General features: G+C 33.1%; 1 protein-coding gene across 11 annotated transcripts in view; it reads right to left on the reverse strand.

Moving 5' to 3' along the window:
* LOC132750564 (oxysterol-binding protein-related protein 8-like) overlaps positions 1-17,736 on the reverse strand; it is a 93,775-nt gene that overhangs the window by 9,000 nt on the left and 67,039 nt on the right. For all 11 annotated transcript variants that reach the window (XM_060740557.1, XM_060740556.1, XM_060740562.1 and 8 more), the window contains 14 exons: positions 14,648-14,836; positions 10,519-10,641; positions 9,695-9,779; positions 8,512-8,742; positions 7,353-7,519; positions 6,686-6,757; positions 5,869-5,981; positions 5,443-5,524; positions 4,554-4,749; positions 2,932-3,030; positions 2,136-2,233; positions 1,508-1,633; positions 994-1,094; positions 543-728 (listed from right to left, as the gene is read on the reverse strand). In XM_060740557.1, the coding sequence (XP_060596540.1) occupies positions 543-728; positions 994-1,094; positions 1,508-1,633; positions 2,136-2,233; positions 2,932-3,030; positions 4,554-4,749; positions 5,443-5,524; positions 5,869-5,981; positions 6,686-6,757; positions 7,353-7,519; positions 8,512-8,742; positions 9,695-9,779; positions 10,519-10,641; positions 14,648-14,836 (1,868 nt within the window). The remainder of the gene's footprint in view (positions 1-542; positions 729-993; positions 1,095-1,507; positions 1,634-2,135; positions 2,234-2,931; positions 3,031-4,553; positions 4,750-5,442; positions 5,525-5,868; positions 5,982-6,685; positions 6,758-7,352; positions 7,520-8,511; positions 8,743-9,694; positions 9,780-10,518; positions 10,642-14,647; positions 14,837-17,736) is intronic.

Here is a 17,736-nt window from a genome sequence, read left to right on the forward strand (position 1 = left end):
TGGACTTTGAAAATATTTGAGGTATTACAAAAACTTTAACATAAATTCTAAGTCGAAAAAGGGGCATAATTCTGTCAAAATGCTTGATAGAGTTACATCCTCCTGTCTACAGGTTGGGGTTATGATGGTGAACAAGTGTGCAAAGTTTCAAAGCCATATGCCAATGGACTTTGAAAATATCTAAACTATTACAAAAACTTTAACATTAGTGGTTACGCCGACGCAGACGCCGACTCCGACGCCCGGGTGACTACAATAGCTCTACTTATTCTTATCGAATAGTCGAGCTAAAAACTGTCTTAATACATAATTTTTCTCACAAGTGACCATAATAAAGACACCTCAAGACAAAAAAAAAATCAGACTTATTTACCTTTTTCTTCTTGATTTTGCACTTAAAACCCTTTTTGCATTTAAAACCCTGCTTAAATATTTAAACATAAGTATAACCCTACAAAGCATTTATCTGAAATATAACTTACTCCATCATTAACAACATAAAAACTTTCCAACAAGTTACCATTTATTCATACACAACTTACTCAATATGTTTATAAATCCAGTCTCCGGATATTGAGTCTCTCTCAAACAGTTTCGGGATCCACTGCTGCAGTTGAGCTTTCCTTTCTTTAGCTTCTTGCCTCTGTCTTTCCTCTAGTATAAATTTCTCCTGTGTCGCCCCGTGCATGTCCTGGGCTATAATAGCATCACTTACATTCTTCCACAACCTTAAATATAAACAATTTTATTGTATAATGCAATGTTGCCAATGTGATAAAAAAATTACGCAAGTCCTCATACACAAACTTTCAAAATTAAAGCATTATGATGTCATTAATCCAATAATCCAATACCGAATCAATGAATGATGTCATTTTAAAAATGTGATGTCATGCAATGATTTGGCAATTTTTGACGGTTTTCTGACATCACAATTTTATTTTATCAAAGAATCTTTTAACAAATAAGACTTATAAATTAAGAAGGGTTTACCTCTCTGACTCCATGTCAGTCTGTATTTCTATGGGAACTGTGTATTTCTTTAACCTGGCTGCTTTCACGTCTGGCGTAGGAGCAAAGAATAATGATGACTCCTGAAATAAATAGAAATTGCCTGGATACAATACAAACTCCCCTAAAAACTCAAAAGTAATATAATCATTACACAATTTCTGTACTTATTTTATAATTATGTAGCCATTCTTTAAGCACTGCTGACCTAGTTTTCAATAATTTAAAAGGGTTGTAAAAACAAGAGGGCCATGATGGCCTAGTATTGCTCTCATTTAAAAGATTTATAGAAATGGGCCGTGAAGTTTTGATGATATTGGCCTAGTGGTTAAATAGTTCAAATGAAAGTGACAGTGAATGATCATAATATCTCATGGTCACCTTGAGCACTGTGTGCTTTGGTGAGAGAAAAATAAACATTAATGAATGCCTTTAAAAAAACTTTAAAACTTTATTCAATAATGAAAAGATACAAGAATATTTATACAATACAAACCCCTGTGACTTTATCTTTGATATAGATTTCCTGGTCCCAGTGCCCATCTATATGTGCCAGTGTGTCTGATCCCATCTTTAACTTTCCTACTATCTTGTTAGACGCCTCCCCTATACCCAGGAATGGCTGAAAGTTAAATACAAAACTTACAGATAAAACTACTACATAGAACATCTTTATGTATTGTAAACTTAACAGAACAACAACTATCATTAATTTCAATGAGTAACAAATCTGAAACACATGAAAATTTAAAAATAAAAGATTTTTCCAGTTGTGTCTCAACTCAAACCAGCCAAGGTATGATTGTACATGTACAAGGTAATTTTCCAGATTTTACCGGTACAACCTTTTTTGGTTGTGTGTTTGCTTTCAAGTTATGATATAACACTGTGAAGGTCATATGACAACTTTCCTCAGGTTCCACCCATATATATAATTATATTATCATTAAGTTTAAACATATCTATTTCAATATTTACACATATTACATTGTATATGTATATAATTGTTACATAAAATTGAAAGGGATTAGAACAAAAGAAAACTTACATAGTTCCTCTCCCTATTTTATTGCATGTTCGACCTACAATAAATTAGATATACTGCTTTAAAAAGTCAACCTTACCTTGAGTTTAAATTCCAGATCACATCTGTACCCTGTTTTTGGACAAGATATACTGACTTTACCTCCCATTTCCATTGTTAACGTTCCTATTAATATCCCTGAAAACAGATATCATTCCATTTTATATTAAAATGATAAAAAAACAACAGACATGCTGGTATGGCAATCACAAGATCATATCCTGCAAGATTTCAATTAATAGGTCAATGAAATTCAAACATACATGTATTCTTGTATTTCATTTTTTAACTTTAATTTAAAAAATTTGCATGACTCAAAGATAACTAGGGAAGACATACAGGTCTTTCATGTGATGAAAATTAACAAGAGCATCTTATGCAGTGTAAACACTCCTTGATCAAAATAAGCAATTCTGATAAAAAAATCAAAGATAAAAGGGGTATAACTTCAAAAATACAGCTTTCAGAATAATGCCCCTCGTCCAACAAGTCACAGCTGCACCTTGTCAGGATAAGCAAGCATTCCAGATTTCTTGTTGATAACTTAATAATGGGCTACATTAAATTTCCTCAACGATGACAAGGACACAGCGACCATATAGCTCTACTTTTTATTCAAAACAAATGAGCTAAAAAATCATCTGGAACACTTTGCTGACTTGAATACAACTTTTCTTTTTTTTTAAATATTTCTACTGACTGATGTATAATTTCAAATCGAGAACATGCAAACTTTGCATTATAAGTAACACTCGAGGACATTCATTTAAGGCCCTGAAAACTGCCGAAAATATGGGAGTGATAAAATAAAGTATGAATCGGAAAGAGTTACGTACCTTTACAATGAGCATAAGGCATGGTTATATAGTAATCTTCACCTCTCTTGAGAAAGGAAAGTTTAGCTGTACCGTCTAGAAGGGCTGATAATGAGTTTCCTGAAATACACAACAATAATTGTTAGTCATTGATGTTTTTAAGTCTTTTTTTGTAATACTTATACATCAATTATTGTCAGCCATGGATTCATAATGTTTTAAAGGCTTTATCTTTTTCTCTGTAAAATAATCTAACACTAATTCTGGTATCTAGTGATTAACAGTTAGTAAATAGAATGTGTTTATTTATCTATCCTTACATACTCTTCTACAACTGTATTTAACAAATTCTAAATCCAAATTAAAGAATTGTAGTTCAGAATTTTTGATAATCAGTACTATAAATTTTTATCTTGTCACCTTAGAGCAGTAACGGGTTAACTACTTACTGCGAATTCACTTATATTCGTGGGCATAAAAGTTCGTGGTTTTATCAAAACGGGCATTTTCGTGGGTTCTTAAATTCGTGAATTTTCATTTTCTTGTTAAAAAATTCATTAACCTAATACAAAGTAATCTTAATCGCCAAAAAATTTTTACTTACAACATGTACATATCTTTACTTGTCACACAGCGGTTGTCAATAAATTTAATCCTTGCCTCTGGGCATAACTCTAATACAGCACAGTTACTGCCGATAATTGACTGCAATTAACACATATATGTGACATGATATGCACCTCCATTGGACACACTGCCCCTGTAATTCGCCGATGTAAACATCGCATAATTTATACGACACCTGGCACGTTTTAACCAGCGAGTTTAAAAGTTTACACTTAACATATTTGACAGTAACTACACGCAACGTCACAGCGACTGTGTAAATTTACATGCATATAAATTATTCTCGGTAAGTAACACGAGTATATGTGGATCTTGTAAAAGTCGGTGGCGTCTTTGATGTTTACGGAATAGCATTCGCACAAATACTGATTAAAATTCATATAAACTGGAGCATTTAAAAACAACAAGGAAAGTACAATAAAACTGTTTTAGCGATCGTATTTTTTTATAGTTTTGTGTACTTACGACATTAATATCAAAGACTTTTTTTTAATTAATAAGAGCAAACTGACAATTTTTATTAGCGCTAATTATTGCACTGCCTGGGTTCCCATATTTACTCGATTATGTCAAGTCTTCTTGTTACTAGTAGACTACACCGTTCAAGTATGTATATGCGATATTTGTGACAGTAAATTGAGGACATATTTATAATCGAGTTTTCTTTCAAGTTTCTTAAATATTGCAAACGGATTTAATATGTCACTAACCTGGTTATCTGTCTGTACTTACATCCATTTCACGAAATATCGGCCGGAAAAGAGCCGACGCATGTTTGTAATATATAGAACAGAGACAGGGTAAGAAGTATTTGTTGGGATAAAAGTTCGTCGGATCTTAAATTCGTGGATTGACCTACCCACGAAAACCACGAAAATTCGTGCCCCACGAATAATAATGATTTTACAGTATATAATTTGATAGTAGTTAAACCTATTACTGCACTAAGGTGTTGTTTAGTTTTAGAAAGTCCCAATGATGACCATAAACAAAATTTTTTCCTCATAACTTCTTACCATAAAATTTAGACTTGGCCAGAATACTTCCAGATATATTAAAACCGTCTTTTCTATTTGAGACATAGAAGCCAGTTACTGGTGGATGATGGGACAGTTGCTCTGCGATGTAGAATGTACGACTGTTGGTGTTCGGATGATGCCAGTAACACCTGTATGTCTCGCCAATTATAGGATTATATGGTTTTTTAAGGCCCTGAAAGATTAAAATAATTCATGTTTAAGGTTATGCAATCATACCACAATTATTATATCAAATAAATCTTTATAAATTTTGAGAGATCTTTTAGAATTATACACCAATGGTATTATTATTACCCCTCACTATTTTTGTAATGTTGCTTTCCCATAGGCAAATGGGAGTTATTCTTACTGTTAATTTAAGTGTACCATGAGACTAAAAATTTTGTACTATTACATAGGTTACAGTACTTTTCACAGTAAAGATCGGAAAAAAAACTATAGAAACAGTGTCCCAATGAAGTATTTGTTTGGGGTAATCAAAAATATATCACATAGGTTTTTGAGTAATAGCAAAAATATCATCCCTTATAAAAATACTGTAACCCTAGGATATCGAGGATATTTTTTCTATTACATATCTGTGTGTTATTAATTTTATATATTGTCACTTTTTTATATATGGCAGGATATTCTCCCTTTAAATATAAAGTATTGAAATTTTTAATAATAAGAAAACCTGCAGAGGGAACATTTTCTGCTTCCATGCTTTTAAATGTAGCAATGGACATTTGGCAGTAAGATAAAATGTTAAAAAAAAAAGACATCTACCCCTCATCACCACTAAAAATTACTTTTGACCAATTTGACCACACCTTCCTATCTACAATCATCTCGCTGAGAGAAAGACCCCAAAACCGAAACTTACCTTTGGTTTTTTGTAGAAGCCGGAAAGATACCATTTCACCACAGATTTAATTCTGGTATAAGGGTCTTCTTGTAAAACAGCCCTAGAAACAAAACGTTTATCAAAATTATGTTCCGTTATCTGAACCCAGCAAAAAAATTATTTTAAGCTTTAAAAGTAAACTATGTGATCAAGAGCAAATACTTCTCCCACAGCCATCAATGGGGGAAACCTTCTTTCAAATTTTCTATTAATAATTCACTCTTAATGCAATGGATTTGCCTAGCTTTGAATCTGGAACAGTCCATTCAAAGTTTGAATATCAAAATACAAAAATTGAGCTACTAACAGTATACAGCCTATACTGGAGGCTGTGATGAATACTGGTTGGAAAACCTAACCTCTTTCGGTTCCAGTTAATTTGTACAAATTAAAGCAAAAACTTACTCTGAGAGGATATCACAGTGGTAATAATAATCTGTTAACTTGTCGAGGAAAGAGCGAGGTTCCAGTATAAAAGTTGGAAGCACAACTTTAGATAAGTCCATTCCAGGTCGCACCTATGTAATTTATATAAATATCGTCAAATACTAGTTAAACAGTTAAAGCAGAACGCCTCCAGATTCATGCTAATTTTCATGAAAATTTTGAAAATGTATTAAAAGTAATATATTGTAAAATGACCAAAGAAAATAATTTCCACATTACAAACAGTACTTACAACCCATGTGAATTACCAAAAAAAAAAAAGAATTTAAAAAAATTTAATAATATTCCTAACTGTTTTAGTAACATAGTAGAAATATGGTTAAAAAGACTGCAAAATCAGTCATAAATTGCACATAACATGGAACCCATTACAGTAACCTTTATCTTGAATCATTTTACTTTTCTTAAAATCTCAGTACTTTTTTCTGAAGTTTGATCTTCGTGAAAATTTTTGGTTCATCTGGAGGCATGAAGCTATAAGGAAATGAAGCATGATTGAGGTATTTTGAAGACAAAGATTTCTAAAAATATGACTCTTTAAGTCTAGCACTAAAATAAAATAACCATTAAAACAAAATACATTTTATCCAGAAATTTTTTTCTTTGAACTTTTAAATCTGGACATGAATTATTACTAATTGTACTATGAGCTCTTTTGTCAGGTTCGTATAAATCAACAGAGAGTCTAATAGTCAATTGGCTTTTGTCTGGATATCATTATATATCTGCCAACTACACCCCCAAATTATTAGAGATAAATTTTACAGTAACAAACCTGTTTCATAAGTGTCCAAATAATACTTTTATTTTCATCATTAACTTCTTCTGTTTGACATGAATCTCCTTGCTGAAAGCAAAAAGGAATAAGGTAAGTACTAATAACAAAACATATAATGTGAACTTTTCTGATTTGTCCAAGTAAAAGAATTTTCGGCCATATCTCGACCATTGTTCCGTCTAACTGATTCTCCACAAGTGAACCTATCAAGTTACCTAGTGGCAGGCCTTTTCCTATTTATTTTGGGAAAAGGACCTTGCCCGAACTCCAGCAAATTTGTCAGTTTTGATATCAAGAATTTCATTTCAATTGGGATTTTTTTTCCAAAGATTGGGAAAAAAAGAAGCATATTTGACATCGGGAATGGGTCTGGTAATCTGACCCATGGTGACACTGCAAAAAAACATGCAGTGGAAAAGATAAATGTCTCTTAACCAAGGGTTCATCAGTGTGAGCCCAACCTGGCTGACATCTATGTTTCCTAATATGTCACTAGTACCGATTTTGTCAGGCAAATAACCTCACAGTGGCTCAAATATGCATCAGTTTTCCTCAGATCTAATCAAAATCAAATATGCTTAAACAAGGAGAACAGGTTCTAATGACTAGCCATTATTTATTCCTTAAGAGTGTGACATAGAACATAAATCAATTAATATCAAACCTGTCCTAGTTCTTCAACAGCACACATAATATACGGTGTTTCTGATGGCTTTGATGATGCTGATGATGACCTTACGACCTCGTCAAACACCCGGTCATCCTCCTCTTCTGATTGGCTAGAATCTGAGGCCGCCTCCTCCCTGTCAGTCTTATAGTCTTCATCCAAACCTGATGAAAATAATTAAGTCACAAAGGTTACCGACAATGGGGAAATACAATATGCTTCTGAAATCATGCATGTATCTTTGCACAAAAATGCAACTTAAAGATCTAACAAACAAATTAAAAGGTCTACGCACTAAGCTTCATAACAATATCAGCTTAGCAACAGCATATAAATTCTATATCCTAATTAAACCATATTCAAACAGTTGTTTCTAATTTACTGTATATTAAATTGTGCCTATAATAATGTATGGATTGGTAGTCTCCCTTCACCGGTAAATTCTGTCCATAACTGTGTTGTTTTAACTTACATCCCTCCATTACTGTGTTGTTTTAACTTAAATCCTTAAAGTTTTAGGCTAAATAACATAATTAAATAATGCTTTATTTGAATAAAAATCTCTACATGCCCATCCCAGGTACAGGAAGGTATCAATGTTGACAGTGAGAGTGGCTTTGAAAACAGGAGTTTTCGAATACAATAAAATGTCTACGAGAATGATTTAAAGTTTGTAACATCAGCCTCAAGATATTCATATTACCAGGTTGTATTTTAAGAAACATTAATTCTTTATATATCGTGGCATTTCAAGTGAATGTTAATAAATCAGTTGAAATAGAATCAAGTGTGGAGATCGCATTTAAGCTCTTCTGGAAACATTTTTTATCCAGACAACATTTATCTTAGTAACAATCATGTTCTTTTACATTGAATGGTATTCTTTGGTTTTAAGACAAACAGACACTGTAAAAGTCAATATGAAGACTGTCCAGCTTAAAACAGTGGCGAAAACCTCGAGTGCTGCTTCAAGCATAATTTCAAGTACAAGCTGGCAATTGAGAAGAACCAAAGACCTCTATCTTACACATACATGCCATCTAAAACATACCCATTTCTGCTGATCAGTATTTTTTATATAGACTATAAAATGTATATTATTTTCTAAATTCAAAATCACACGTCTATTTCACACATGGGGTTAAAGACTAATTACCCTGATTTGCAAAATGTTTTTCGCAATCACTTTCATCCATGCTGTCTCCACCGTCTTGTTCTTGCTCGTTGTCTTGGTGACTGGGAGGTAACGAGGAGTCCGACATCTCCGCCTCGTTCTCCGCAATTAGACCATTTCCCTCTATGCTGCCTGTACTATCCTTTTTCATAGATTTCATCAACAAATTGGTACATCGGAGGGATAGTTCTAAAGCATCCATCCAACATTTTCCTGAAATATAAAATTCCATGAGTCTTAAAAGCAGTTATAAATCATATCACGTAGTAATATCTTCCTTCAAAATTTTGTTATTTATTACCTATTGATTAATATTTCAAACTTTCTCTTGGAATACATAAACATTTGCTAAAAATATGACGTAATATATCATCAAATCAGTTTGATAAGGAAAGGAGTATAGCTTGATTTTTCCTACAATCTTTCCATCTTAAAGCAATTATATTTCAATGTAAAGTAAATAAAATTGTTAGCATGAAATGCATAAAACTGAATAATTGTAAATACATCAACCAAAAGGTGACTGAAAATCTTTTAAAACATCTTTTTCACAAAACAAAATAATGGCAACTTTAATTCGACATTCGAGAGGAATAAACTTCTAGTGAATGCAAAAATTCTATCCTTTCAATGCAACATTTAAGACTTTGAGGGAGTACCAGTGACTTTAAGTGATCTAAATAAGATAGTAACTTTCACCACAATCCAGTAATGACAAATATTTTCCTGTTAGGTTTCATATTGCACCAACACAGTTAAGGTCATATGGCAACTTTCCAGTTTCACTGGTGGAGGAAGACCTCAGGTGCCCCGCAGTGCATTATTTCAGGCACAAAAGAGTACCCAAGTAGAACCTCCAACTTTCTGTAAGCTAGCTAGATAGCTTCCTCACATGAAAAAAGTCTGAAGTCCATGATAGAATTTGAACCATAGCAGTGAGGTGCAAGTAGTTTGAAGTCATTGACCTTAACCACTCAGCCAGGGGTGCCTGCAACAACTAATACTATATAGAAAACTTTTTTTTAAATGAAAACACCTTTCTAGCTTCATTAAATCATAAAATAGTCTCTTTTGTGTACGATTTTCATAAAATAGTCTCTTTTGTGTACGATTTTTTTTCAAAACAAGTAACTCTATATAAACCAGGAAAACAACCATAACTTACCTGCAGCTTCTGAAGGAGCTCTGAATATAAGGTAGGAATAAGGCAATGGTTGTACTATGGCACCAATTGTCTCCCCTTTTGGTCCCTGCAAATGAAAATAAGATTCAGATCATTACCTAAAACTGTAAAATATCAACTTAAAGAGACTTGGATGGTAGACTAGCTTGCATTTATCACTACCTTCCCTGAATAGGCTAAATCAAACTGTGCCTGCATCATTTTCTAATTTTGCTGCTTGAGACATTATGTTTTCCTTTTTTTTCTGAAACAAGAGGGCAATAAAAGCCCTATATTGCTTTCCAAACTCAAAAGACTGGACATTTGAAAACAGTTTTTTTAAGGAAGATTTTAATTGTTTGTCTAATTATAAGACCCTGCCCCTATAAGCCATGGTGTTTTCATTAAATCAAAGTAATTTTAACAGTAGATGGTCACCTGATAATCAATTATGTGAAACAATATCAGTTTTAAACAACCAGAGTTCTACATGGAATGTAATGAAAGATGGTAACCCAAGAAAAAAGTTTAGCTAATTAGGAGATGTCATTCAAAGAAAACTGATGATGGATTGGTGTACAGACAGACAGATGGACAGACAGTGAGTGATCACAATAGCTCACCTTTATCACACTGTGCTCTGGTGGGCCCTAAATCCATGGCAAGATTTAAACATACTGTGGTCACAGTAGTGAGGTGTTGAAAGGCACAGTTAAAATGGATGAATGAAAAGGGTCTATTTCTCAGGTTATATTACCAACTTATTTGTACAAACATTGCAAACACCATAATTTTATAAGTAACAATATTAACATATTCCAACAAACCTTTGTTGCCCATATAGACTGGTCCAGGGGATGGAAGATCTTGAAACAGAAACCATCTTTCTTTGAAGGCCGCTCAATCAACCTACATGTGTTGAGCAAAACTGTTCCAACCCAATGATTGCTCTGAAATAATAAGAAATATATGTTAACCAAATAATTCTGAAATAAAACATGAATGAAGAATGGGAGCTGTCGTTAAAACAGCGCACTTGACTAATCTCAGTGCTTGACAGTAATAAAACTGCAGGGCACTAGACACCTTTTGGGGACCGGTACCCATACCCTAAGGAAGGGGAATTTTGAGTCGTTTTAAGGCAAAATTCGGAATTTTATGTTATTATGTATTTCGTGTATCTTTCATCACAATTACTCATTACACTATTTTCTACCATTGGTTTCAATGGTTAGTCATTTTCCTACCATAGAAATCTGGATGGCTTGTATATTTTTTAATGTAGACTAACAAATAAAACAAATTACTTTAAATTGATTTTTTTTAGAATTTGGAGGGGATTTTTTTCTGAGATTGGGGAAAAATACATATGATTTTTAGAGGGGAATGGTACCCATATTTGGCCCCAAAAACGACCAAACGAATGCCCTGCTTTAAAAGTGGCATTACTCAGTAAAAACATAGCTCAAGGGTTACGAGACCTATGCCTTCCCTGTAAGAGAATAACACATATTCAGTAGTTTTGGAGATACCAATTTACTTGCATGCAAAAACTTAACAAAAGTGAACTAAAAATGAGCATGTCACCATTTACTCTTCCTTTTACTTCTTTTACAGAAATTAATCCAACTTCGACATTATAACTACATAATAACATAAACAAGAACCGGTTGAACCGGGTGATGCTCCCCGAGAAGGTTCTGGACACAGGAAAGTATAAAAAAAATGAACAAAGGGCAAAAAACTCCAAAATTAGGCAAAGTGGAGTTATGTTTTTATGCACTGCACTTCTATTCAATGAGATCTATCTATCTATAAAGTTTCCTGATGATATCAGAGTTATGTCCCGGGTAAAATTCAAAGTGTAAAAATGAACAAAGGGCAATAACTCCAAAATTAGACCAGGCTTTGTTTAGGTTCTTTAAGCATTGCAGTTCTATCCAATTATATCTAGCTACCTACAAAGTTTCATGTTGATATCTCTAATAGTTTAAAAGTTATGTCACGGACAAAAGTCAAAAAGTAAAAATAAACAAAGGGCAATTACTTTAAAATAAGGCAAGGCAGTGTTATGTATGGGTAAGAGTTCGTATTAAGACGACCGTAGGGAGTCTTATCGAACTCTTACCCATATAACTGCAAATCGGCTCTTACAACTCGATATCAGATAAAAATATAGAAAGTGTCACCTCTTTAATTAAGCATAACATTATTTTTCCCCAGCAGTCACGTACAAACAAGGATGGGGTCCAATTACTTAATCTGGCATGTAAAACAATGAGTTTTCAACAATACCTAGGATTGTTAATGCAATTCATTCCTGTCATATGAAACAAACTAATGTTTTGCTTACTTTTTCTAGAAAATATAAAACAGTCAGCAATTAATAATTGACATTTTTCATAGAGTTAAAAGGATATCAAAAAGTTACTGTGTTCTCATTTGTCTCTGCAAGCTGAGCTCCACGTGCATTATCTATGTAATAAATTTGAATGTATCACATTGCTACAGTGTTATCAGCCTTTTTCAGAAACACCTGACCTGGCTAATTAAAATATGCCAATCACAATTTTCAATATCAGCACTGGTTTCTTCATGAAATAGCGGCTACACTAATTACTGTCCAGTAAGAGCCGATTTGCAGTTATGATTCTTAAGCACTGCACTTCCACCCAATGAGACCTATTTATCTACAAAGTTTCATGTTGATATCTCTTATAATTTTAGAGTAATGTCCCGGACAAAGTTCAAAGTGTCAAAATGAACAAAGGGCAATAACTCCAAAAGTAGGCAAGACAGTGTTACAGTTCTTGTGCACTGCAAACTTACTTAAAGAGATCTATCTACCTACAAAGTTTCATGTTGATATCTTTTATACATTCAGAGTTATGTCCCCGACAAAGTTCAAAGTGTAAAAATAAACAAAGGGGGATAATTCAAAAATTAGGCAAGGCAGAGTTAAGGTTCTTGTGCACTGCACACTTACTCAATGAGATCTATCTACCTACGAAGTTTCATGTTGATACCTATTATAGTTTTAGAGTTATGTCCTGGACAAAGTTCAAAGTGTAAAATAAACAAAGGGGGATAATTCAAAAATTAGGCAAGGCAGAGTTACGGTTCTTGTGCACTGCACACCTTCTCAATGAGATCTATCTACCTACAAAGTTTCATGTTGATATCTCTTATAGTTTTAGAGTTATGTCCCGGACAAACTTCAAAGTGTAAAATAAACAAAGGGGGATAATTCAAAAATTAGGCAATGCAGAGTTACGGTTCTTGTGCACTGCACACCTACTCAATGAGATCTATCTACCTACAAAGTTTCATGTTGATACCTCTTATAATTTTAGAGTTATGTCCCGGACAAAGTTCAAAGTGTAAAAATAAACAAAGAGGAATAATTCAAAAATTAGGCAAGGCAGAGTTACGGTTCTTGTGCACTGCACACCTACTCAATGAGATCTATCTACCTACAAAGTTTCATGTTGATACCTCTTGTTGTTTCAAAGTTATGTCCTGGACAAGAAAAGGGGACGGACGGACGGAAAGACGGACAAGGCGGCGACTATATGCTCCCCCGAAATTTTTCGGGGAGCATAATGATCATATCAATATATATTTATTGTTATCCAGGATTAGTGTCCTCATTTTGAACAGTGGGGAGAAATAATCATTTTATCTTGCTAACAATTCATTATTAATTCATGTGTAGCAATAAATTTTTGCATTTGTTTATTTCAATATCAAAGTGAATTGGTGCAAACAATGACAGCAATATGTGTATTTAGATAAAATTGAGCCGCGTCACGACAAAACCAACATAATGGGTTTGCGACTAGCATGGATCCAGACCAGCCTAGGCATCCGCACTCTGATCAGATTCCATGCTGTTCGCTTACCAACCCTTTTACAAGTAGATAAACTGATAGTGAACAGCATGGATCCTGATCAGACTGGGTCGGATCCATGCTGGTCGCAAACCCACTATGTTGATTTTGTCTTGATGCAGCTCAAATTGACTCTAACAATGACCGCAAAATGTGATAGATGATCTGGCGCAAACGATAAAAGCAATATGTGAATGATTATGATGTAGCTTTCAAAATTGCATGCTTCTGACAGGCTTTACTCCTGCTATAAACACATTTCTCACAAAAACAACCCCCTGACAAAACAGCTCATGTTATGTAACAGCACATTATGTAAATGAAAATAATTGATATAAACAATGCTTTTGTTCTTTTAGCATGTAAACACTGTAACAAAATGCTAACATTAAGATACTGTTGTAGCTATTCATATAAAATGTCAAATCAAATTAATTTTGTAATCTTTGTTTAGTTGCAGCACATAACACTATGAGTCCAACATATGTTTTTCTTACAAAAAAGAGGTTCCTTTGAACTATCAATTAAATGTGCTGGTATAAAGAAAGTAATAAAATGTCAAATTTTCTGGTTGTAAGCTACAGGCACAGAATTTTATATAATGTAGGTAAGTTTTAACTGTCATTAGTCCCCCCAAAAAATCATATTCCAAAGATGTGTATGGCTGTCTATGAAAAAATATGATTAACATGCATGGTGCAACTGAAGTGTTTGCCATAATTCATTGGAAACTGTATTTTATTTTCTCTTGGCCTTTTGGATAATTCCAAATTAAACTGAAATATAGTATTACATGTCTTCATTTGGCCTATGGTTGCCTTAGGACAACCTTAACCTTAATGAAAATGGTAACAGACTTAGTATATGTAACAGGTTAATGGTATCTTTACAGAGTCAGTGCTGTCTGTCTGGCAAAGCTACACTGTTGTCAGTGCTGAATATTCATATTTAAACACTGTCACAACTTGATCTATAAATTAAAGGACAGTTTAATGTACAAATTTGCGAAAGTATACCTTCATAGATCTAGCCCTGAAAAGAATTAAATACCAATCATGATGTATACCTTTTGTTTTTCACTCTTGTATAGAACCAGTAGGCCTGGTTTCAACACACACCATAACTTGGTCCAACTTTTTAATGTACCCCGAACCTTCAACCAATCAGCAAGCACAATAACAGACGGGTCCTTTAATGTGGTTAGTAACTCACGAGCTGCTTGTTTCTTCTGACTGCGGTAATTTCTCTTTTGCTCCTGAAAGGATTAATAAATTACATAGAATATAATACAACATAGACAAAAGAAAATATAAAAATATATTATAAACCGAGACTTTCAATTATAAATGAACACATATGTATAAAACCCATATGCCAAACTCCCTATAGCAGACTGACAAATATGCATTTATTGCATTTTAGGGGACAAAATCCTTAAATGCTAGATTAATAATTTTGTAACATTTTTAATTTTAACTTTAGAGCCAAATTCAACCATTGCTATTGTATCAAAATGGAAAATCGCTTTATATGATGTAATCTCTTGAAATAGTCCTGTTTAATATTTATTCTTATTTTATATGATGAAATCATTTGAAATATTCTTAAGATCTGAAACGCATCTAGCATGTTGACCTAGTTTCCAGAAAAAAAAACAACCTGTGGCCTGTATTTGACATTATACAATACAGGCGGCTCAGTGTGCATAACCTACAACACTCCATTTCTGTAATCTAATTCTTCAACTGTCTACTGCACAATGAAAGAATGATTGTGCTTGACACAGACTCTGACATCATGATGAAAACATGTCTAGAATTTTCCTTACGAAAAGAAAATTCGTAACTATTGATTAAGTGATTTTGTAGAAGAACCCCCCCACCCCCTCCAAAAAAAACAACGTAATGCATTCAACCCACTTCAAACAACAGAAACGATCACTTCCATCAACGTGATTACCAAATATTTCTACATAATCAACTATATAACTATATATGGACAGACGTTGAGTAACGACTTCAATAAAATCCTCAGACAATTGCTTCATTAGGGCGAGATTGTATGACTATAGGCCATCAGCGTAATTGTACATAAACAAGGCAAGCTTTCAGCTAAATCAGATTTTCACATCTCTTTGACAACCAAATCATTGTGTTTGCTGTTACAACGGTCTCGTGCTTACAAATAAAAAATCCAAATCAGGATCACAAATGGTTGTGATTTTGCATCCATTTCTGTATGAAAATTACATTTAATCACATTAAGCTTATTTATAATTTATACATTTAATACAAATTCATAATTAAAAAATAACACAAAGCTAACTCATTTCAGGATAGAATTTACCAATTCTCTATTACAAATTACAACAATAACCAGACTGAAAATAAAGTAAAAATTTAAAAAAAGAAAAGAGAGCAAAAAATGCCTGATTACTTATCATTTCTTGTATTTTTCAAGACATTAAACTAGGCATTGCATACCACCTCCTAAATCCTTAACCTAATCTCTGTTATGAGAAATGTGTTAAATAATAACTTTGTTCTAAATTTAAAGAGATAGTTACCATTCACATTTTTTATTGAAATCCATAAAATTATGTTAAATAAAAAAAATATTTTGCAGAGAATTTTTTATTTTAGTGGCCTACCTACCTACCCACAATGGCATGGGTCGTGGGAGGGGAAACAAAGTTAATTTAAAGACATACCGGCCCTATAATTATATGTGTATATAATTCTAGACAATTGCTTCAATAGCCTTTTTATATCATCACATCTTAACAAAGTAATAGAGCCTATAGGCTAAACTATTTTTCTGAAAAATAGGCGTTTCAAGTACAAACAAATCTGTAACAAACTTAAGCATTTCAATCAAACTGCACATAAAAAAGATCTATTAATTTAAAAGTAGATTGTATTTAAAAAACCTATTAGAGAACACTAACAACAGAAAAATGCCAGAGGACTTATAAGCTGAACTGCGTGTGTTAATATCTATAAATCTAATAGAAGCTCATTCTTGAAGATGATATTTTACAATAACAAATTTTCAAATAATCCACTTCATTTTAAATGCACTTGGTTCTATCCTTTTTTTCAAATCAATTAGATCTTTCAAGAAATGCTTTAAATGTTGAAATGTTACACTAGCTATGAACTTATTGAACTCAACTAACTGTTCTAAAAATTCTAACATACCTTCATAGTTGAGTTAAACCAGGTGAAAATAAAATTATCATTTGGTGACAAGTGCTTTTTTGACACAAACAAACTCATTTTTCCAAAACTAAAACTTATTTGTTACAATTTCACTAGCAAAAAACACTGTTCTTATTATTATTAATTACATACATGTACCTAAGTATTACAGACAATAATATTTCATAACTGGAGAATAAAGCCGTCATGTACAACAAGCAAATATAAATATGCTTGACTAATCAATACTATAACTTTTAACTAACCCGTTCAAAGCTTCTATAATAGTGATCATAAAGAAAATTGATTCTATACAGGGGAAGTATTGAGTTTTAAATTTTTATCGCAATCAATGATACAGATAAACCATGTATACATTTTATTCGGTTTTCATTTTGGAGCAATTACTCATGCAATTATATTTATCATGTTATGTAAATTTTCTATTAATGGTGTGCTGTAAATAATCATAGCAATGACCCAGCAGAAGGACTCAAACCTACCACCTGTAGGTTATGAATAAGCTAATCACTTACCATCGTTTTTAAGCATTCCAAAATTAATGTGTTTGTCAGTTTTTTAATCTGATTTTAACCAATTTTTGACTATATGTTGGCAATTAGTCCACCTTATACATGCTTTTCTGAGTAACTTCACCAGTTTTTGATGTTTGACTGGGTTTTACGACACAAGCCACATTCCAGCTTTACTGGTGCAGGAAGACCTCTGTGCCCCTCTGTGCATTATTTCAAGCACAAACGGACACCAGAGTAGAACCACTGACGTTCTGTAAGCTAGCTGAATAGCTTCCTCACATGAAAGAATCCAAAGTCCCTGTCAGGATTCGAACCCACAGCAGTGAGGGGCAAAAGTTTGAAATCAATCACCTTAACATAACCAATAATTACACATAATTTCTCAGTAAATGACTGACTAACTAATCCCACATGATATC

This window comes from Ruditapes philippinarum, unplaced genomic scaffold (assembly GCF_026571515.1).
Source record: "Ruditapes philippinarum isolate M1 unplaced genomic scaffold, ASM2657151v2 ctg6999_1_1_1_1, whole genome shotgun sequence".
In the NCBI taxonomy this organism is placed as follows: domain Eukaryota; kingdom Metazoa; phylum Mollusca; class Bivalvia; order Venerida; family Veneridae; genus Ruditapes; species Ruditapes philippinarum.